Source organism: Glycine soja, chromosome 11, assembly GCF_004193775.1.
Source record: "Glycine soja cultivar W05 chromosome 11, ASM419377v2, whole genome shotgun sequence".
Classification (NCBI taxonomy): domain Eukaryota; kingdom Viridiplantae; phylum Streptophyta; class Magnoliopsida; order Fabales; family Fabaceae; genus Glycine; species Glycine soja.
Window position 1 is genome coordinate 44,938,623 of NC_041012.1, and position 23,249 is coordinate 44,961,871.

A 23,249-nucleotide genomic window follows, 5' to 3' on the forward strand; every position below is an offset into this window, starting at 1 on the left:
ACCTGTGAGCAGCTTACAAATAAATGCCAATCATTTTCATTGAGATCTTCACAAAAAGGGCATAAAATAAGATATTGCACTCATTTAGTAGCAAGTTTCTCTCAAGTGGGGAGACATCCACGAGCAATCCTCCATGCATCTAATGCCATCTTTGACTAAAGCCGAAAGTGTGGATATTACGCCATGTATAGCTTGGATTATATCCCATAGAGGAACCCAATAAATCACAATTAGGATAATATTCTGCCTTGAACACTTGTGAAACTATAGTATCCTAGCCAGAAGCTAACTTCCAATCTTGCTAGAAGTCCTAGCATGACCAAATTAAAAACATAAAGATGTATAAAACCCATACCTCCATTATCCTTTCTGATGGTTAGGCGATCTCAGTTAAGCCAACTTATACCTTTTTCTAGAACTTTTGTTGTGATCCCACCAAAATGAATTCATTATCTTTTGAATCTCATGTGCAAGGTTGAGGGAAGAAGAAAGACACTCATATAGTAAGAGGGAATAACCTGAGCCATTGATTTGATGAGGACTTCTCTACCGACCTTATATAAGTGTTTTCCTGACCAATGTTGAATTTTCTTTCATATTTTGTCTGTTAAGTAGCCAAAAAAATATTTCTTCTTCCTCCCCAACATGGACGACATTCCAAGATATTTTCCATTGCCAAGACATTCTAAAATTCCCAATGCTCCTGAAATATGATTCTTGAGAGGTGCCCGAGTGTTCCTGTTGAAAAATGTTTCTGATTTTTGCAAGCCTATAGATAGGCCAGATGAGGTCTAAAAAGCATCAAGAATACTTTTCAAAAGATCAACTTCTTTTTATGATGCCTTGCAAAATAAAAAGTAGTCGTCAATAAAAAATAAGTATGTAAGAAGAGGGATTTCTCTACACACTTTGATAATGTGAAGCTCTCGATCCCTTTGCCTCAAAATTTTCTAATAGTGATATTAGTCTCTCCATACATATAATAAAAATATAAAGATAGGGGAATAATGGATCCCTTATCTAAGTCTTCTTCTTGGAATATTTGGTTTAACTTTCTTATTATTTACTAGAACATGAAACTCCATTGATCACATACTCATCATCATCCAATCAACCCATCTACTATCAAAACCCATTTCGTGAAGAATAACTTATAAATATGTCCAATCAATCTTATCAAAAGCTTTATTAAAATCAACCTTTAGAGAAAATTCACCCTCCTCACCTCTCACTTAACTTTTCACGTGGTGGATGGTCTCAATGGAAACAAGTACATTATCCATGATAGAGGGTTCTTCAACAAACATTGGTTGTTCTTTTGAAATACGACTTGGAAGAACAATTTTCAACCTGTTGGCAAGCACATTGGATACAATTTTATATGGCACGATGCATACAGAAATAGGCCTTAAATCTACGCATAGAATGAGAGTTCTCAATTTTGGAAATCAAGGCTATGTTGGTGTTATTTAAACTTTGAGGAAAAAATCTTGAGTCAACCAAGTCACATTATGGTGAAAAATATCATCACTGATTAAATCTAAAATCTTATTTAAAAAGCTGAATTAAAATCATCTGGCCGGAGGATTTATCTGAGTGCATTTCAAAAACTCCCATTCTAGAATATATGATTTTGTTTTTTTAGTTGTATTTTTATATTTTTACATATAATATGTGTTTATCTTTCTATCGATATTATTAGGAAATATTAGGAAGTTATACTCATAAAATTTGGCTTGCGCAACAGGTGGACGTAAACTCCCATTCTATAATAGATGTTTTTTTTTTGTTGTATTTTAATATTTTTTACATACAGTCTACGTGTTTTTCTTTCTATCATTATTAGGAAACGTATATTTAAAGTGAAAAAGGACAATTCCGTTACAAGATCTTTTAATTTTTCTACAAGTACAGAAAGATCTTTTAATTTATTAGGAAACATAAGTGGATTAGTTTTTCAAAAACTATCTATAATAAGTAATTAATTTATAAGATAATGGAATGGAATTATTAAATAAATATAATACATCAAAATTTAATATTAAAAGTAAGAAAAAGCTTGAACATTGGAATTGTCACATGTTACTCGGAGTTTTTAAGTTTAGGAACTCTTTTCATTTTTTGTCAAAAAAATAACTCTTTTCATTCTATTTGGTGTTAGATATAATAGCCAGGTTGAGAATCGAACCAAATCCATCATAAAATTGAAAATTAATTCAAAAAATCGTAAACCACAAAAAAAACTAAAGACATCAATTTGATTTGATTTTTTATTTTTCTTAAACTGTATACTTTGGTTTGGTTTCTGGATTGACACACGAAAACCGAACCAAATCAAATCAAACCACACCCCTTAATTTAATACACTTACTCATATTAATTATATACATATACAACAATGTGATATTATATTTATTCTAAATTTAAGATTAAAACACTTAACATCCAATCTTTCACTCTCTCTTCTCTTGTGAAATCCTAAACTAAAAATCTAAAATCTCTCTCTCCATGTTTGTGGCTATGACTTTTTCCGACGACAACGCTTATTATTATTATTTTTTTAAGTTTAATAGTTGAAACTTGAAAGTAAGTATTACATACTCTTTTTACTTTTAAGTTTAATGATTGAAATTGATCATTTATACCGTTGATTATTAAATTAATTATTATTCAAGTTTTGTCTAATTATAACAATTTTTTTGAACATTTTTTAATATTTACCAATAGAAATTTCAAGTTACAAAAACTAAATCAAATAAAATTGTAAAAGATTAGTTTGATTTAGTTCAAATTTCATAAATAATGTAAATCAAACCAAATCAAATCATACCATACTTAATTTTCTTGTACATATTATTTTCTACTCCTAATTTTTAATATTGTTTTAAAATTATTTTTATATAATATTTTAAGAACCAAAAATCCAATTAAATACACCTAAACACTAATTTATTTTTGAAAAAAATTATATTTTCTAACTTTATATTTTTTTCTAAAAAAACTTAATATTATTTGAAATAATTTTCCATCATTATTTTCCTCTCAAATAAACAAATAGAGTATCTAAAGTTTAAGTATGTTTGGAAATGATTTTTTAACCACTGTAATTATGGTTTTGACTTTTTTGTAGGACGCGAGGTATTTCTAACCCTTTATTTGGTTGATTTACTGTGATAAAAAATTGCGTGGAAAATTTTAAAAAATTAATGTGGATTCCGCATCTCCACACATTATTTAAGTCAAATAATTTTTGACAATTTTATTTCGTCCCTTAAAAACAATATTAATAATAAATGTGATATCCCTTTTAAAAAAAGAATAAACAACTATTTTAGTCAGTAAAAAGAATAATTGCTGAAATTTGATTTTAATTCATAATAGGTGCTTGAGGTTTAATTCATGACATGTACATTTTAATGTCATTATAATATTTATATTTTATAACTTATTATCAGTATTATTTTCAATAAAATTGGGCATAAAAAACTACTAATATATTAGTAACTAACAAAATCCAATTTCATCCTAAAAAAAAAATCCAAAATCCAATTTTAGAAACTATTATTATAAGAAAACTTGACAATTTTAGGACCAAAACTAAAATAGTACTAGTAGCCTAGTGAAGAAAAGAAAAATAGCATGTGATAGCGGAGATAGAAGACGAAGCACATGAAGGAGACACGTAGATGGAACACATTAACACAGCGAGACAGACATCTCTTCCAGAAGCATAAATGGCATTGCGTCATTTACGAATCTTCCCTCACACACTTCCTCTAACTCTCACTCCCAAACCCAAACTCAATAACAGTAACCGTTTTTCGTTCTTCACTTCCTCACTCTCTCTCTCTTCCACCACACTCATGGCCACTGCTCACAAGGTCCTCGTTCCCATCGCCGACGGCACCGAGCCCATGGAGGCCGTCATCATCATCGACGTCCTCCGCCGCTCCGGCGCCGACGTCACCGTCGCTTCCTCCTCCGCCAACCTCGCCGTCCAAGCTCTCCACGGCGTCAAGATCATCGCCGACGCCTCCGTCTCCGACGTCGCCGCCACCGCCTTTGACCTCGTCGCTCTCCCCGTACCTCGCAATCTCTCCTCTATTTTAAAATTATTTCGAGAGATTGCGTTTATCTGTTAATCACCAAATTACAGACGTTTTCGATTAATTGACTGGTCATTAGTTGTAAATCATTATCGGAACATCACGAATTGATTCATTCAGTGGTTAATTTTTGTTAATCAGTCCATGGAAGTGCATTTTTAACCATCTTTGGGTTCACGAAGAGTGTCATTTTTATAAGAAAAGTACATAATGCTTGTACTGGGGCACTGGCATTTTTGTAAACATTTTTTTTTCACCTTCGTTGAATCACAAACTGCAGTGAAAGATAATGATTTCTGATTGGTTGACACTGTGGAACTATTTTTAGAAAGTCAGAGACTAAACAGTGAACACTGACATTTACTTCTTGTTATTTTGTGTAGGGAGGTTTACAGGGTGATGAGAATCTGAGAGACTGTAAAGTTCTTGAAGGGTTGGTGAAGAAGCATGTTGAGGACGGACGGCTTTATGCGGCGGTGTGTGCTGCTCCTGCGGTAGTGCTTGGGCCTTGGGGTTTGCTGAATGGGAAAAAGGTAAAGTTTGCTTTGCAATCCACTTTGTGATGTTGTGTTGCTAATGGTGATGGTTTTGGTGACTGTGTGTGTGTGTGTGGTTGTTGGACAGGCGACTTGTTATCCTGCATTGATGGAGAAATTGGCCGCTTACGTAGCCGCTACTTCTGAGTCTAGGGTGCAGGTGGATGGCACAGTTGTGACCAGTCGTGCGCCGGGAACTACCATGGAGTTTGCCATTGCTCTGATTGAGCAGTTAATTGGGAAAGAGAAAGCGTATGAAGTTGCAGGTCCATTGGTGAGGACTTCATTTACTGCCATGATAACTCTAGTTGTTTTTGAAAAGCAGAGAAATGTAGCATACACCGGCATGTTGCATATCACGTGCTGGTGGGAGGGACTAGTCCAAACTATACAATCATATGTGGATGATCAGATTAGATTGAACTCATTGAAGTGAAATTGATCTTCATCATCCATGTGAAATTAAATGGTCAAGATTAGTTCATCTCTCTTCTCACACTATAAATGTGGTGCTTACTTATAACTGATAATATGCTTAATCTGTCTGTCAGTATTCGGGAATAATCTGGGAATTAATATGGTTGGTAATTGGTAATTTGGTTTTTGTGGGTGTTTTCTGCCTTTCTGGATTATTTTAATGAACTTCTTTATGACAAACCCTCACTGTCACTGACATGTTCTGTGATATCTGGAAATAGAAATGGGTATGTGTTAGGCTTTTGGAATTGGGATGTATGAGTGAACTGGTGCACATGGGTGCATTCAGCTTTCTACTGCTGAAATTTTGACATACAAGTTACAACAGTGACATTTACTTATTGTTATTTTTGTTTTGGTTTATGATATCAGATCCTTGCTATGATGTAAATTACTTTACCTTTTCTCATCAGTTTCTCGTGTAATTCAACGTTCAGGTCATGCGTTCCAATCATGATGATGAACATACTTTTAAGGAGTTCAACTCAGTGCAGTGGACATCTGACAATCCGCCCAAGGTGAGGTTTTGATAATTTTGCTGTAAAATTTCTGTTTATTGACAAGAATATCTCAGAAAGGAAGCATGACTATCGCTATTTTGAATTTCTTTGGTAGGAATTTGTCTACACCCTTCAAAGATAATTTGTCACTGGATTTGTAACTTTAACATGTATTGGTATTTTGCACTTGTCTTCTTTTCAGATTCTTGTACCAATTGCCAATGGTTCAGAGGAAATGGAAGCTGTTATTATCATTGATATTCTGCGAAGAGCAAAGGCAAAGGTTGTGGTTGCATCTGTTGAAGATAAACTAGAGATTGTGGCATCGCGCAAAGTTAAACTGGAGGCAGACATGCTCCTTGATGAAGCAACCAAACTTTCATATGACCTTATTGTGTTACCTGTAAGGTGGCTTCTTATTTTCTTCATAGTAATGAATCAATACATGGTATTTAGTATGTGTATATATTTCAATTTTCTACAGGGTGGACTTGGTGGTGCCCAAACTTTTGCAAACTCAGAAACCTTGGTGAGTTTGCTGAAAAAGCAAAGAGAATCAAACAAATATTACGGGGCAATTTGTGCATCCCCGGCTTTAGTTTTGGAGCCCCATGGCTTGCTGAAGGTATTTGTTTTCTGGGGCAATCTGTGATCCTTATAGAGCAAGATTTCAGTAAAATGATAATAATATACATTCAGTTCTCTTAGTTGCACGTAACTTGATCTTAGCTCATTTAGTTTGTTTTTCTGTAATCAACTTGGCCACATGGTCTGCATTCTGCAATCAGCAAGATTTAGAAAAGCATGCATGACAAACTGTACAGTAGGGTTCAAGTTCATTATTTTTGAAGACGCTCTGATGATGCTAATTTCCCTGTGGAGTTTCCATTCTAATTATTTCTGGTGTTATAAAATGCTTGCTAGACCTAAATATTTCTTTAAACTTGATTTCCAATCCATGCTTCTCCAATGATTATGACTTTATTTTGCACCATGGTGTTAATTTGAGACATGATTTTTTATTTTCTTCAATACAGGGCAAAAAGGCCACTGCCTTTCCTGTAATGTGCGACAAGTTATCAGATCAGAGTGAAGTAGAAAACAGGGTGGTGGTTGATGGCAATCTTATTACCAGCAGAGGCCCAGGAACTTCCATTGAGTTTGCGTTAGCGATTGTGGAGAAGCTGTTTGGACGCAAGTTAGCACTAGAACTTGCAAATGCAGTAGTGTTCGCACGCCCTTAGGCTTTTTGAACGCGAAGCTTTTTGTACCGATGCACTATAGCTATGTGTATGAATAATTGAGTGTATCTGAACCTTGAGTTGTAAAGATCACGAAGATAAGTGGTTGCCAATAACTTTGATATCTCATTGGTAGTTGCTTTCCATATGCCGTGGAATCTAAATTACTTAAATGAAAGGAGGGTGCTATGGTTATAATGCTGTGTAAGATAAGATGGTGTTGGTGTTTTTTTTATTTTTTTTATTTTTATATCTACTTTTTGTATTATAAATTAAGATAAGGTGTTGTTGGTAGGAAGTGTACGAATGGTTATTCTCCAGTGCTGGACTTGGTTTAAGAAAAATTCTATTTCCATAACTTGCATATTCAATGGAAAAAAGAGGGGGAAAAAAAAATCAGATTCTGCGCATGGATGTTACCCCCCGATAATCTTCATAAAAAAAGATATACTTGCCGTTTTTGTGACCTCTATATTAATTGAAATTGAGGATAGCAAGTGTGGGTTTGTGACTTATGTTTGTGTCACTGGATTTTCTCCCACCCATGATGTGATATTCAATCCTGATGCCATTATTTGGCTCTGTTAATAATAGTCTACAATTACATTTTTGTAATGCATCGGTTACATTCCGGTTGTTGGTAACTGAACTCGTTTCTGCCAGGAGGAAAAGAAACTGAATAATCCTTTTTATTTTCTATCATTCTCGTTCCTAAGTATTCACAAAAAAAAAAAAAAATCTCCTTCTTGAGTTAATGTATACACTATTTGTCTTTGCATACAAAGCACTATAAGTATTGCGTGCAAAGAGTTACACATGAAGGAGATCATAGCAGCATGGAAAATTCAGAAGAATCAGAAGAATATTGATAGCCTTTTTTTTTATTGGTACAAATAGTAATAGATTTTTGCCGCGTGTAAGTATGAAGTATGAACTATGCATTGTCATTGATGAAAAAAAAAAATGAAACTCCGTGAAAGGACTGTAACGAGTACCTAAATCTGTTGTAAATCTGATCTATTTTCTGGTCCTGTAACATCTGAACCAAAGAATAATAAAGCTAAGCACTCTATACCCCACTATGAAGCTCAACATTACAGCCAAATTGGTCCATTTTTGTGAATCTCTCAGACCCTGTTGTCTTAAGAATTCAGCTCCATATAGTATGCATTTTCCATTGCTAATTTCTAAGCATCTCATTTTCCCTTGCTCTCGTCCATACTCATTTATCACAAGGCACTCAAATGGATACTTGAAAAGGCTCAAATAGTGCATAAAAATCCAGTAACTTGGTATTTTTTCCTCTGATATGAAATACCCTGAGAACAGAAAGAAAGACCCCATTAGACCTGCAATCACTGAGGTTCCAAGGATGAAATTTGGCACTAGAGCGCTGAAACAAGCCACAAGAGAATTCGACATGAGTAGGACCAACCAAACCACTAAGGAGAAGTAAAGGAAACCATCAATGTCTTTCCTTAATCCTACAAGCCAATACACTGGAGTAGAATACAGAAGACCAACCAATAGAAGGAAAGGAAGGAACACAAGGGTGTTTGCTAAAACATAGGAAGAAACTCTATAAGCTCCTCTTGAGGTCTCTCTCATAAAAGTTCTTCTCTCCTCCAAGAAAATAGGCAAGCCTTCTGTTGTTGATGATAGCAAAAAGGTAAGGCTGAAAGCAAAGAAGCCGCTTCTAGTTTGCAATGCCACATGACTTTGTTGACTGCCAACATTGAAAAATATGCTCCCAAGAATAAAACCAGCTACTAAGGCTTGCATGACCCTGGTGACAAAGAGTTGCTTGGTTCTGAATATGTTGCAGCAAAATCTTTGTCCTAGGATTGAAATCTCCTCCATTGGAGAATTTGAGTACATAAGTGCCTTTTCTTTCACCACCTTAGAGTACTGCATCCTCATTCTGTGATCTTGGTTCTCTTTGAGCAGAAACTGGTTGTCCTCAGATTCTGAAGTGTGTATAACCAAGCATTCCATGACATCAAGAGCAAACTCGAGGACATTGACATGGTCAGGAATGTGGTGCCCGGCTAACTTAAGCCTAGCCTCAAGAAGATTCAATGATCCATTATGCATCACAAATCCATCAGACAGCAAAATGAGGCCATCAAATAGCTCCAGGATTCGGAAACCAGGTTGGTGGATGGTTAAAATAATTGTCTTACGTTGGTTAAATGCCACAAGCCTAAGCAATGAGACCACACTAAGAGCTGATGCTGAATCCAGCCCTGAAGTTGGTTCATCAATCAAAATAACTGCAGGGTCATGAACCAAGTCGACACCAATGGAAACTCTACGCCTTTCACCGCCGGATATGCTGTGGTCTGATCCACCTCCAATTCTTGAATCTGCAATGTGGTCCAATCCAAGCTCCTTCATCAAATCTTCAACTCTGATGGCAGCAACTTTTCTTCCCCCGGGAAGCCTCAGCATGGCACTATACATGAGTGTCTCTCTAACTGTCAGTGATGGGAACAAAGCATCATCTTGCGTGACATACCCTGATGTCCTTCTAAATTGGTTCACATCCATAGGCCTATGATTGACAAGAACATGGCCAGACACTTTATTACATGGTGGTATTCTGCCAGCAAGAATCTCAAGCAGTGTGGTTTTTCCAGCTCCACTAGGGCCAGCAATAGCAGTAATCTCCCCTGGCCTTGCCTCACAATTCACATCCTTCAAAATGAACTTGGCACCTCTCCCCGGATTGGAACCAAAACAAAGGCTTCTACACTCATCAAGCTGGCTGCACAACTTGTATGACAAGTTCTTGGTTTCAATTCTGTATGGAGTTTTTCTGGTGCATGAGATGGGCTTGAATGGTGACTCCATTGTGTGTTTGTGTGCATGCAAAAGTGAGAAGAAAGGCATGTATTGGCCAAGTTATGTGAACAAGAGGAGAAAGAGAGAAAGATATAGGGAGATGAGCTAACACACCAAACTATATGCTAGTTTTTGAGCTAATAAAGAAGCCAACAACATAGGCTTTGTAATTATGCAAATGGGGTTTGAAAGTTTGGACTTTGGACAAGGGACTTGACTTGGTGTACTCTTGTGTTTCTACAAGTGTGTGGGATTTGGAAAGAGTTTGGCTGAGTTTTAGTGCTTCAAGAAAACCAAAGATAATGCATACGTAGAAAGTTTTCATTTTGGTGAGCTGAATATTTGACTGTGCAGTGTTAGTGTTTGGTTGCCCCACCATATCTTCCCCCACATGCTGAGGTAGCTTCAGAGTTTAGTTGGTGTAAGATCAAGATTATCAAATTCAGTTTCACAAGTTAACTGCAATTCTTTTCAACTGTGATTTAGAATTTTCTCTACAAATTTTAACATTGCGTACTTCTTAATTTAATGGATTGATAATTCTACTATGCCGTGAATGTGTAAAAACCCAATCAAATTTGTTTAATCAGTGTCTTAGTTTTTTGTTTTGACCAGCATCAGTTAGTCAAATAAAAGGGTCCTTTTCGTGCTTGTAATAAATGACTCTTCCGAAAAAAGAAAATGATACACATACAATAATTTGTATAACCAACATTCTTATGCTGGAGTCATCAAGTGATGTTTTCTAACACTAGATTTTAAACCATGTTATTCACGGATTGGTTTGTAGGATTTGTCTAAATTAACCAAATCAAAACTGGGGTTAAACAATCCCATCTCATCTGACCCAATAAAATTAGAACAATTATATTTAAAATTAGACCTAGTTGTTTAGATTTTTTTTATACACAAATTTTTAAATAATTATATATTATTTTCATTATTTTTTACTATTTTTTAATTTTGTCCACTTTTTAGATTTAGGGTTTTTTATTTTATTTCTGCAATTGTTTCTGCACCATCTCTTATAAGAAAATGATAAGATCTATTTTTTTTTTTTAATCCAATCTTATATCTCTCGGAGAAACTCCTTCCCAAACTGATAATAGTGGGACACAAAATTAAAATCCTCACACTCTAGACTCATGTTGCGGAAACAAAAATGAGAAAAATTTGCTATCTAACACTCACGCACACTAGAGAATAGAGGAATAGAAACTGTACTATTTGATTTCACTCATTCTCATGAGTGTAATGATGGTGCAGCCAAATTGTGTCCAAGTGGTTCAATTTGCTTAGGCAATGCAGTTGAGAACATTTATTAATTTAGGCAGTGATAAACTCTTCACGTGGAAATAAAACAATATACAATATGGGTAAGATAAAAATGGCGGTGTAAAACTTCCCAGCTTGAATTTTACTTTGTGAAAAATGATGCAGTAGATATTAGATGTTGAGAAAGGAGAAAAAGATGAATAATTTTCTGTCCAATGAGTTTCGTTGGGCAAAAGGTTTAGTGGACTATAATTAATAATTTGTAGGATAAATAATTAATTTTTTCTTTTAAAGATATGAGATGCTGATAAATTATTTTTTAAAAGATGAAAATTTATATTTAGTGTATAAATATATAAAAAATATGATAAATTAATCTTATAAATAATTTAATAATAAATAAATTTTAAATTTTACAATTTAATATCAAATTGATTATCTAAAAATATAATTAATTATTAAATTAATTCTTAAATATTATAACTTAATTATAAAATATGATAAAAAATATTATTTTAAAAAAATTATCTGATTTAAACGACGAGTCAAACAAATTTTTTATTTATTCTCATAAAACATTTATTTGATGAAAAAACTTATTTCCGACAAACACATCCTTGACAAAAATAAAATGTAGAAAAATAAGATATTCCATTAAAGGGCACAAGTAGATATTTTACTTTTACACTCTTTTGTTGTGGCAAACATTCTATTATGTACTATTCTAGAACCCTAATCACAATCACTCTATAAGGCAGATAGAAAACCCTAAACCCCTTCCATTTCCCTTCCACTCACTCTTCTAACATGGCGACTCAGATCCTCTCTCGCATCTTCCCCAAAACCCTAGCCCCCTTCCTCTCCCGTTCTCTCTCCACCGCCCCCTCTCCTCCCTCCCTCTCCGCGCTCTCCTTCCTCCGCCGCATCTCCGTTGCCGCCAACCCCTCCCTCCACCGCGCCTTCCTCCCCAACTCTCCCTCCCTCCGCGCCCTCTCCACACGCGCCACTACCTCCTCCCTCAACGACCCCAACCCTAACTGGTCCAACCGTCCCCCGAAAGAAACCATCTTGCTCGACGGCTGCGATTTCGAACACTGGCTCGTCGTCATGGAGAAGCCCGAGGGAGACCCCACACGCGATGACATCATCGATAGCTACATCAAAACATTGGCCAAGGTCATCGGAAGGTAACAACTTCCTCTTGTTTTATCCATAATTTCAATTTAATTATCTATTTTCTTGTTTTATGTGTTTTAATTAGTTTAATTAAGTGTTATAATAGAATAAATTAAAAGGTTACATCTTTGTTTTGAATAATATGATGGGTATGCTAAGTGGCTTGATCAAACTCTTATTTTTAATTTTGATATTTAGCTTGGTAATCTACGATAATATAAGCCTGAATGAGCTATATGGAGGTTATTGGAGGTGCATTTCCTACCTGATTGTATGTTTTTTGGCTGATTATTTGGTGTGATTGGTTTGGTTTTTGTAGTGAAGAGGAGGCGAGAATGAAGATATATTCGGTCTCGACTAGGCACTACTTTGCGTTTGGGGCTCTTGTGTCTGAAGAGCTTTCTTACAAGATTAAAGGTATATGTGTGGTGGTTTTCAACCTTAGGGTATTGTTTATGTTTTGTGCTAGTGAGTTTTTTCTTAAAAAAAATTTAGTTTTTGTTTTTTTGGAATTGCAGAATTGCCTGGAGTTCGGTGGGTGCTTCCTGATTCTTACTTGAATGTTAAGGAAAAGGATTATGGAGGTAAAATCTCTTGTTCTGTTACCTGGCTCTTTTTGTGTTCATTCAGTACTTTTGAGGTATGGTTGTTCTTGACTGTGTGTGCCTTTGCCATCTAAAGGGAATAGCATGCTCAAGAATCCATGAATGTTGTTGGATTGCATTAGCATAGCATGTCCTGCTGCAGATGGGTTATAACTCGTGCTTTGTTAACTTTTATGTTTTCCTGACCAGGTGAGCCCTTTATTAACGGGCAAGCTGCTCCCTATGATCCCAAGTATCACGAAGAGTGGGTTAGAAACAATGCTCGTGCCAATGAGAGAAACAGGCGCAATGACAGGCCTCGTAATGCTGACAGGTCAAGAAACTTTGAGAGGAGGAGGGAAAATGTGGTAAACAGAGACATGCAGGGCAGGCCTCCTTCGCCAAATCCTGGCCCTAATGTGGGCGGTCCTCCTCCAAGCAATGCAGCTGGGTACCCTCCAAGCAATGCAGCTGGGTACCCTCCTAGCAATGCAGGATATGCCCCTCCAAGCAATACAGGCGGGTACCCTCCTAGCAATGCAGGATATGCCCCTCCAAGCAATGCAGGCGGGTACCCTCCGAGCAATGCAGGCTATGCCCCTCCGAGCAATGCAGGCTATGCCCCTCCAAATACAGCTGGATATTCTTCTCCGAACGCCGCAGGAGGTTACCCTCCTAATGCAGGTGGTGGCTATGGTCCTGGTGGTGGTGTGCCTCAGAATAACTACGCAGGGAACATGGGAGGGCCACCATCAAACCAGAACATGGGAGGGTTTCAACAAAATTCAGGATGGTCGAACAATGCTCCCAGTAGAGATGTGCCAAGCAGGGATATGGGAGGACCACCTGGTGGGAACCCATATTCTGGGTGAGATCACTGCAGATTTTTCTAGCCAATGTAGATAACGAAGAATTGTGCCCAAGAAAGCAGAGTTTATGCTATGTTTCTCAAGGAATTAGAATTTATTAGTCTTACGTGTTACTCCTATTTTCTAATGAACCTGCATGTTGTGCATCCGAAGTTCAATTTTTTTGATGCTAGATACGATCATTTTGTTTCTATTGTTTGTGAGGTTGACGGTCTAATTTGTTATCTGATTGAGGTTGCCTTTCAGACTTATTATATAAAGTAACTGTTAGTAATAATACCTGTTTAGGGTTCTAGTATATTAAAAAGAAGTTTGTCTCTTATTCTTGAACCCGTCATTCATATCCAGGCTATTAGCACCTACAGTTTAGTAATATCCTAGTGGAGATCCATGCTATTAGAAGCACTAGTCGTTAAGAATATCCTAGTAGAGAAAAGCTTCGCGGTAGCCTTCGACTCCTCACCCTTTCCCCCATTGATTTTTTGTATTCTTATGAAAAAAATAAGATTTGTCCAATGAGCTGATGATGTGTGGAAGTTTGGGTAGGCTAGTGGTGAACGAAATTGTTGAAAGGCAGCGAGAATATATTTGTTTAGTTGATGGTAGTTAGGAAAAATCTACATTACCTGAGATATAGTGGGGATTATTTCAGCAGTGATTCGTAGCGGTTGTAGAATTGTGGTTGTTTTCCGCTAGTTGAATGAGAGACCTATTCATCAAAAAATAAAATAGAATTGTGGGTGTAGCTTCTTTGTCCAGAAAAAAGTAAACAAAATTAACAAAGAAGTTAAACTATTTGGTAGTAACATGGTTTTGATATCCAAATAGGCTATAGGTAGAATTATTTTACAAATGATAATAATATCACATAGGTAGAGAATTATTTTTCAAATGATTATATGTTTATTTTTAATTGAGATTAATAAAATAAAAATGATGTTAGCTGTTTTTGACAAAACTGACTTTTTTAATTTACTTAGTCTGAAATATGTTTAAATTAAAACTTAAATAAAATTTACAAATACCTGGTCAATTTTTTTATTTAGTTATTTATAAAATTAATAAAGAAGTGTATAAAAAGGAAGAAATAAAGGCCCTTTATTTGATTACTCGTAGAAATTTTATAAGTTAGTTAATATGAAATAAGAAGACAAAATAATTTTAAATATTTTGTAATCTATAAAAATGCTAATAAATATTAACCAAGATATTAATGAAGGAATTATAAACAGAATTTTTTTTATAAAAAAAGTGTTATAAATGTACTTTTATCATGATTTTTTTAAATATAATCCTATTATAAATTTTGGTTCATATTTTTATTTATTAATTTGTCAATTATTATTCTTTGACAAGACTCTTTATTATCTTGATAAATTTCGAACTCTAAAATTACTTAAAAAAACAAAAAAGAAAGAGAGAAGGAAATATCGCCATGTTATCTAATCCAAATATTCCAATATTTATATACTCCTTGGTTTGAACTTGGCACGCTTATCGCGCATTTCCGCCTCACTCACTGAAACTCCGAGCATGATTAGCAATGGAGTATGCACTCTCCGCACGTGCCTCCGTTTCCCAGCGAGACCACTATTCCGAGAACCTCCGCGCTTGTTCAGCTGTCGGCAGCGGTTTCTGGTGACTGCGTCGGAAACGAAGAAGAAAGAGAAGGTGATTGTGATTTCTGGACCCACCGGTTCCGGCAAGAGCCGCCTCGCATTGGAACTCGCAAAGCGCCTCAACGGCGAAATCGTCAGTGCCGACTCCGTCCAGGTAATATGCACATTCAAACAAACATTTTATTCAGCTTCTTCTTGTGCTTTTGCATTGCGTATGAGGTGGCAGTGGTACTCGTAGGGTTTTAGGATTTTAATTTTAGGTTCCCTTGTCCGGAATTTCGACTAAAATTGCTGTTGAGCCAAATTGTGGATAGTTAAGTTTGTTTAGCTGCTGATAAATTATTATTGTGGTTGTTGTTATTTCATGAGGAAAAATGTTCTTGCTTTAAATTGTTGCAGGACAGTTGTTTGCGAAGTGATAAATCAGTTATGCGTATGTACATGGTTGATTTTTCATGAAAAGAAATAGAAACTATGTATATATCTTGTAAATGAACGAGTTTTGTTGTTTTCTTTATGAATTTAATTGGAATGCGTCAATAGTGTAAAAGTTTGTTTACATTGTCATCCCGTCATAAATTGTCACGTAATTGAAAATTGTTGATTAATTGATTTATGTAATAATTTCTTTGAAAGTTTTTTTTTTTTTAAAAAAAAAAATACTTTGAAAGTTATATCTAAAATGATTTGTAATTGTTTGACAGTGTAATTTTTTTATGCTAATAGTGTATAAAAAATAAACTCTTTATTTAAGTGGCTTTATTGGCTTGTATTGTGCCACAGGTGTATCGGGGGCTTGATGTTGGATCTGCAAAGCCTTCCCCAAATGAAAGAAAGGTGTGTGTTTGTGTCATAATGCATTGGTTTACATTAGTCTATGCTATACGTTTTTGGATTTCCTAATTTGCTTGATATATCATTTTTGGAACATTTGATTTTAGTTTATATACTTTTGTTTTGTTTGCTTTTGTTAGGAGGTACCACATCATCTGGTTGACATACTGCACCCATCTGAAGGTATACTTTATGTTGGACTGAGCTATATTTTTTTACAAATAATATTTATAATACACAATTATCTCTGTATCTATAAAGCACAAACTTTGACACGGACACCAAATAATCTGACACGACTAATGTCCAAAATATAGGACATTGAGATACCACATAACAAATGAAATGAAATATGAGCAACTTAAGTACATAACAAAAGATCTAAACTTTTAAACAATATTTATAAACTCTAGTATATTCACCATTCGTCTATGATGGTGAGCCTCACAAGAGAATATTAAGAGACATTAATTTATTTTACAATGCAAGCTCTTGGTCTCTTCAGAAAAGAAAATCCCAAACTAAGAAGATGAAATTATATCTTTTAACTAAGGTATATTTAACTTCTCAAACAAACATGCTAAGTTTTACAATTTTTCTATGATAACGAGTCTGAAAAAAAAGTTGAGACATTTTGTTTAATAATTTGTATTATATTTTAAGTTAGACTTTTCTAAAAGTTAAACAATGATTTTTTTTTAATAATAGTCTCTCCATGCAGTGTTGGCAAGTGTCTGAGCTGAAACATATTTTTTTAGCTGGATTCCTAATAAGATGTGTCTGAAAATGTGTTCATATTGAAAATGTGTTTGACACTATGACACTTTAAATACAAGAGCTGTCTGTCATTCATAGCTACGTGTTGGATTTTTCTGTTATTGAAAGTTTGAAGAACTTTAATTTTCACCTATTAAAACTAATTATTATTTATCAGACTATTCTGTTGGGCAGTTTTTTGAGGATGCAAGGCAAGCTACAGGATGTATTCTTGACAATGGCCGTGTTCCCATAGTTGTTGGAGGCACTGGATTGTATTTAAGATGGTATGTCTTTTACAGTTACCTATTTTGACTTTGTTTACTACTTATTCTTTTGAATGGAACTCCTTAATTGTAGTCTGTAATACAAGAAACCATAAATAGGAAATGAAATCCACTTTTCTTGTTTTGTTTCCACAACCTGCTTATGAAGTCATTCATTTCATTAGTTATTTCACGGCTATTTATATTTATATCCTTAACAAAGAAAATAACGGGTGAAAGTAGCATGGCTGGTCATTAAGATAATGACAAAATAATCATATATCAGAAAACAAGTGATGCAGACTTGGTTTTCTGAGTGTTTTGCCATTGCATAATTTCTTGAAGGATGTGAATATACTTTTAGTATGTTGTGGTAATTTTCTAATCGTTGTTATTGTTCAGTTTACACTAGGATAAGCAACTAAAGGTCCTATTATTAGTTTGGCTTTGTAGAATATAATAAACTTCTGTCAAATGCAGGAAGCTGTATGGGCATCCACTGTATTAGTGAATTATCAGTGTTTTTTTTCACACCATTATTGAGTTTATTTTCTTTATGTAGTTGTTGACCTGCTAATGTGGGACACTATACCTATGAGTTTTGTTTGAATTTTGAAATATAAGGTTCATATATGGAAAGCCAGATGTACCTAAAGCCTCTCCAGAGATTGTATCTGAAGCATATCAAGAGTTAGCTGAACTGCAGAGGAATGATGACTGGGATACAGCTGTGCAGTTGGTGGTAAAAGCAGGTGATCCAAAGGCTCAATTTCTAGCAGTGAATGATTGGTACCGATTACGACGTAGCCTAGAGATTATTAAGGTATGCTTGCAATTTTTCAAGTTACTCATAACTCTAAATTCTATCTTGTCTACTAGCCTTACTGAAAGATTAAAAAAACTCTCTTTATGTTGACATTTTAATATCCTTTCTTGACCTGTTTTTCTCTCTTTCATTTGTTGCACATTGGTGCAAATATGCATACCAACCACAATGAAAATGTCCAAAAATTAACTTTTTTGGCAATGTGATCGTGGTGCTTTTATCTCTTTTAAATGCACTTCAATTGTAACTAACTGATTACTTTAGCTGTATATACCTGTATTTTTTCTGTGGATATATATCTGAAATGCATGATTCTCACGATTTATTGAATTATCTGAAATATATTTATAAATTCACCATTTGTTTATACTTTTTTGGAATGGCAGTCTAGTGGATCACCTCCTTCTGCTTTTCGGGTACCATATGATTCTTTCAGGGAACAGGGCGAATATGGTGTTGCTGATGGTTCTGAGTTGTCTGATATGAATACTTATGGTGATGCAATGGAAAAAACCAACTCATCAGAGTTAGACTACGAGTTTATGTGCTTTTTCCTTTCTAGCCACAGACTTGACCTCTATAAATCAATTGATTATCGGTGTGAAGATATGCTGTTAGGTATAATCCTGAACTGGAAACACTCAATTTGTATATGAATCCCATACATTTTCTAGAACATTCTTCTCCATGTGTATGCATGGGCACTGCACATACCTGTTTGTATTTGCTGTTATAACAATACATGCCGAGCTCTCTGTCAATAGTACATGAATATTTGATTGCAATAAATCTTGGTTCACTTCAACTGCAGGAAGGGATGGGATTTTGTCTGAGGCTCAATGGCTTCTTGATACAGGTCTTCATCCAAACTCCAATTCTGCAACAAAAGCAATTGGTTACAGACAAGTATACCTTTATATTTTCTATATTACATTTCACTTTTACTATCTGCAAATTTCAGATGATGAAATATATCTGGTTGAACGATCTGTATATTGTGTACAGCAAGAAGTTCTTTATGCCTTAAGAAATATTTTTGGTTGAAATTATAGTATAATTTTCAGCTAAAATAGATTTTTGTTCCCTCATTTTGTTTTTTAGTTTCAGTTTGGTTTCCTAAGTTTAAAAAGTTTCACTTTAGTCCCTTAAAGTGCCTATTCAACAAAATTGGTCATTTTGTTAGATTTCTGCATTGATGGTGTTAATTTTGGTTGACGTGGTATCTCTCACAGATTGTCACGTGTCACCAAGTTGACCAAATTAGTGTGTGATAAACTGACAAAATGATCAACTTGGTCTAACAGAGACACTTTAACGTTACTGAAGTGAAACTTTTAAACTTAGGGGATCATATTGAAACCAAAAATTAAAATGAGGGAACCAAACTCTCTTAGCCTATAATGTTCCAAGTGTAGTATAACTCCAATTCTCCCCTTTTTTAATGTTTAAGTATAATATAAAATTATAGTTAAAATTTGGATGTATATTGTAATGATAGATTGGGTAATAGCGATTTAAAATAGTTGATGGCCTAAAGAATGTCTATTAACTAGATCATTATATTTTCTATATAAATAGTTGAAATGAATTTACTTATATTTTGTATATGTGATTCACTTCTTTCAGGCCATGGAGTACTTACAAAGATGTAGAGAGCAAGGGGGTCACAGTTCTGTTGAAGAATTTTACAAATTCTTGTTTGAATTTCAAAAAGCATCACGGTAATCCATTTTTTTATAGTATAAACTGATAAAGGTAGCAGAGCATTTTTAATTTTCCTTAGTTATTCACTTAAAATCTTCAGTGTATATCAAAATTTAATATTTTGTCTTTAAATAATTTTTGTTTGAGTAAATCTTTGTTCATTAAATGTTCCTACTGATAAAAAGTTATCCTATATAGAAGATGTTTCTTTTTTCTTTGTTCATGAATAATTTGTGTTTTTAAAATTGCATTAAATGAGAAATATAGAGTACAAACCATGTTCTTTCCATTGAGTTTGAGAACTTTTAAGACCATAAGAGGATGTTCTCTCTCTCGTATCTAATAACCATTGGAGATCACTTGGACCAACAATTGAAAGAGGTGCAAAAGGAAGCACTGCTTCAATTCTCAATGTTGCCTCTTCTAGGAACTTTTCCATGCTGGTTCGTTCCAAAAATTGTAATTTAGATCAAATTCTCCAAAACTTTGATTGGGCTTTTCTGTTAATGTTCTGGATAATTGTGTTGTAGTCATTCTTTTCTTAAAGGCCATCGATAGTTACTTTAGATTGCCTTCAGTATTTACACACCTGCTTCACTCCAAGCTTGTAATTGATTGTTTTCCTCATAAATTAAAAAAAAGAATTATAAAGAAAGGAGGAAAAGTACAACTAAGACAAGTTATCCTCCAATGGTGGCGGCTTGTGCTTTGCCATTCTGTTTATGTGGAACATGTTTCTGCTTTCTAGTTCTTGGGCTACCATTTTTGATGTGGTTAACGTAGATTATTACCATCTTTTATACCCAGAAAATACATGCTGCTATGTTGAAATTTTTTTTTTTAGGAAGAAACCTATAGTACCTGAAGTGCTATCCCACCAACACATCACAATGTTATCTCGGCTGTTTGGTATTTTGTTTCCACTGGACTTCAAATTTATTTGGTTTTAGATGCTTGCCATGTTTTGTTACTATTGAACAGAAGTGTAATTCAGTTAGTTAACAATGATCTTATTTTTGATACTATCTGCAGGAATTTTGCAAAAAGGCAGTTGACCTGGTTTCGTAATGAAAACATATACCAGTGGCTCGATGCTTCTAAACCTCTGGTATAACAATTGAATCTTTCGCCACTGGCTGTTACCCTGTGCAATATGGTTATCTCTTGTAGTTTCATATTGATAATACTCTAAAGCCAACAACCTTCTGGTCTCTCATTTAGAATTAAAAAAAAAACCCTTAAATTATGGCTCACCCTCTTCCTACATACCAACAACTCTACCTGCATTTTACAATGTTTTAAATTGTTTTTGCTCAGATAGTTACACTAGCAATGCTAATGTCCTTGCTAGTAGTTTTACTTTTTATTTTAATGGGTTTGAAGAAGCTGCTTATTGAAGTCCTTTTATTAAACCTAAATAGTGGTTTCCTTCTGTATTTAGTCTTTTTTTAAAGCTTTTTTTAACTTGAAAATGTTTGTTGTTCTGTTGCACAATCCATTTTTTATTTATTTATCTTATGTATGCTGATTTTGAAATGAACTACTAATGCCAGGAAACCATTCTCGACTTCATTCATGGCGCATACCATGATTGGAATGGAAGTATTCTTGTGCCTGAAGACCTAAGAATGTCGAGAGATATTTCTAATCACCGACAAGCTGCACAACTTAAGGCTTACCGCACCAGAAATAGGTACGTTTTTTTTTTCGGGGTACAGAATGTAGGTACAAATTTATTAAGTCACAATATTGATTATATTCCTTGCTGCAAAAAGATTTAACTGTTGTTTTCTTATGAAGGCATTTCGTGAACGGGGAAGATTGTACTCATATTCTGAACTGGATAAGAAAGACCCAAAGGTGAGATGGATACTTTCTTTATGCATTCCCTTGAAATGGCCTTAAATTTGGAATTATTTAGGCGGCTATATAAAGTTTTCAGGTTGAAGAGAAAGTTTTATTCTTATTGCCGTTTCTTGATTACATCCTTCTGTCTTTTCGATAGAATACTGTAATGACAACCTAATCTGTAAGCCAATTTCTTTCCCCTCCTTTCACCTGCAAACCAATATATATACGAGATTGTCTCTCGATGTTAAGTTATTTGAGATTGTTTCTAAAGTTTTTTTCTCTTTTAATACATAAACAGTGCTTACATTAAAAAAGTGTTTTTGTTTTTTCATAAGTAAGAAGTGAATAATAGGTAACACTGAGAATGAAAGGAATTTAGCTCCCATTAATTGAATTAAAAAATGAATAATGCATAATGGGCTTTATATTATAGTGGAAAGTTGAAAAATAAGGCACCATATCAAGTGCACCACTATAACTGACTCACAGTTTCAGTCAAATATTCAAAAGCTTTAGTCAATCCATGTCTTTCTTTTATTTTTTATTTATTTTTTCATAATTTATGATAGTAATGCATCTTAGTCATCCTAGACGTGTTACTCACTTAATCTATATTATGTATAAATTAATACCTCACTAACATACAACATAAATCACATTTGTCATGAAATTATAATATTCTAATAAATTAAACAAATATTTTATTTAAATTAGTCATTAATTTTGTCGTACTTAATTAATATTAGTTACATATCAAACATTTTAGTTCAAAATATTAAAAATATGAATAATAAGTCCTTTATATATAAGGGTTGATATTTAATCCTCTCACCTCTCATAATAAAACATTCATCTCACTTGATATGTCTTTTATATTTATTTATATATATATATATATATATATATATATATATATATATATATTCTAATAAACAGGAAACAAACAATACTTATACTAATAAACATTTTCGTGGAAAAGGTTTATGATAGACAACTGCCCACAATTATCTTTATTGGCATTTTAGATAAGGTTTTAGATATATTCTAATGGAACTTGGATGTGTCTCAATATAGATGTATTCTAATGAGACTAACTGTTTGTAATTCATTGTAAATTAAACCCATATTAAAAAGCACCAGAAACTCTTACTAGCAGCCGGTACTGTATGGTATTATAACATAAGTTGCTATCCAACGATAGACAAATGCTGTTTGAGTTGCTTTTCAAGAGCACCCACGGTTGATATCGCTCAAAGTGCATGTTTATTTTTCTTTTAGCACTTTCTAATGCTTCCATACATAAAACTAGAAGTAGTTGGTGTTGGTCAAATACATACCGTAGATTAATTGCATGAATATTAAGACAAACATTAAGTCCTGGCAGAAGTGGATGTGGATAGTCTTTTTGACAATGTAAAAGTTAAGAGATATATAATCTAACTTTGACACATTTATATACATATAGGAGATTCACAAAAAGTATCCCACTAAATAAAAATATTTTTATTGAGGTATCACATTTATTTGTATAATTGACTCATGACTTAATAAATATTTCTTCAATTTACAAGTGTTAGATCTCTCTAATATTAATGTGAGGAAGAAATATTGAAAAGATATTTGTTAATTAGTTAGGAGTCAATATCACAAGTGTTTTCTTATTAAAGACCAATTAAATTGTTACTTTTGATACCAACCGCTGACATTGAAGAATCACTTGATAAATGGAATATCAACTAATCAACGATCCATATTTTAACAACTAAAATGAACATTTACTCTTAA

The 23,249-nt window shown here is 34.1% G+C and overlaps 4 protein-coding genes across 4 annotated transcripts; 3 read left to right on the forward strand and 1 right to left on the reverse strand.

Moving 5' to 3' along the window:
• The first annotated feature begins 3,661 nt into the window (after positions 1-3,661).
• Positions 3,662-7,073, forward strand: LOC114376047 (protein DJ-1 homolog B-like). Its single transcript, XM_028333957.1, has 7 exons — positions 3,662-4,082; positions 4,490-4,639; positions 4,731-4,916; positions 5,557-5,637; positions 5,822-6,022; positions 6,104-6,244; positions 6,657-7,073. Exons 1-7 carry the CDS (start codon positions 3,735-3,737, stop codon positions 6,861-6,863), a joined length of 1,314 nt encoding a protein of 437 aa, XP_028189758.1. The 5' UTR covers positions 3,662-3,734; the 3' UTR covers positions 6,864-7,073.
• A 538-nt stretch (positions 7,074-7,611) lies between these two features.
• On the reverse strand, positions 7,612-9,920 carry LOC114376046 (ABC transporter G family member 10-like). The gene has a single exon (XM_028333956.1). The coding sequence runs from the start codon at positions 9,750-9,752 to the stop codon at positions 7,878-7,880; it is 1,875 nt and encodes a 624-aa protein (XP_028189757.1). The 5' UTR covers positions 9,753-9,920; the 3' UTR covers positions 7,612-7,877.
• A 1,776-nt stretch (positions 9,921-11,696) lies between these two features.
• Positions 11,697-13,885, forward strand: LOC114376678 (multiple organellar RNA editing factor 8, chloroplastic/mitochondrial-like). The gene is made up of 4 exons (XM_028334903.1): positions 11,697-12,166; positions 12,475-12,572; positions 12,674-12,739; positions 12,950-13,885. The coding sequence occupies exons 1-4, from the start codon at positions 11,787-11,789 to the stop codon at positions 13,609-13,611; spliced, it is 1,206 nt and encodes a 401-aa protein (XP_028190704.1). The 5' UTR covers positions 11,697-11,786; the 3' UTR covers positions 13,612-13,885.
• A 1,196-nt stretch (positions 13,886-15,081) lies between these two features.
• LOC114374517 (tRNA dimethylallyltransferase 9) lies at positions 15,082-21,734 on the forward strand. The gene is made up of 11 exons (XM_028332173.1): positions 15,082-15,381; positions 16,011-16,064; positions 16,202-16,244; positions 16,996-17,104; positions 17,708-17,906; positions 18,296-18,527; positions 18,721-18,815; positions 19,536-19,630; positions 20,646-20,721; positions 21,167-21,306; positions 21,414-21,734. Exons 1-11 carry the CDS (start codon positions 15,142-15,144, stop codon positions 21,475-21,477), a joined length of 1,347 nt encoding a protein of 448 aa, XP_028187974.1. The 5' UTR covers positions 15,082-15,141; the 3' UTR covers positions 21,478-21,734.
• The last annotated feature ends 1,515 nt before the right edge of the window (positions 21,735-23,249 follow it).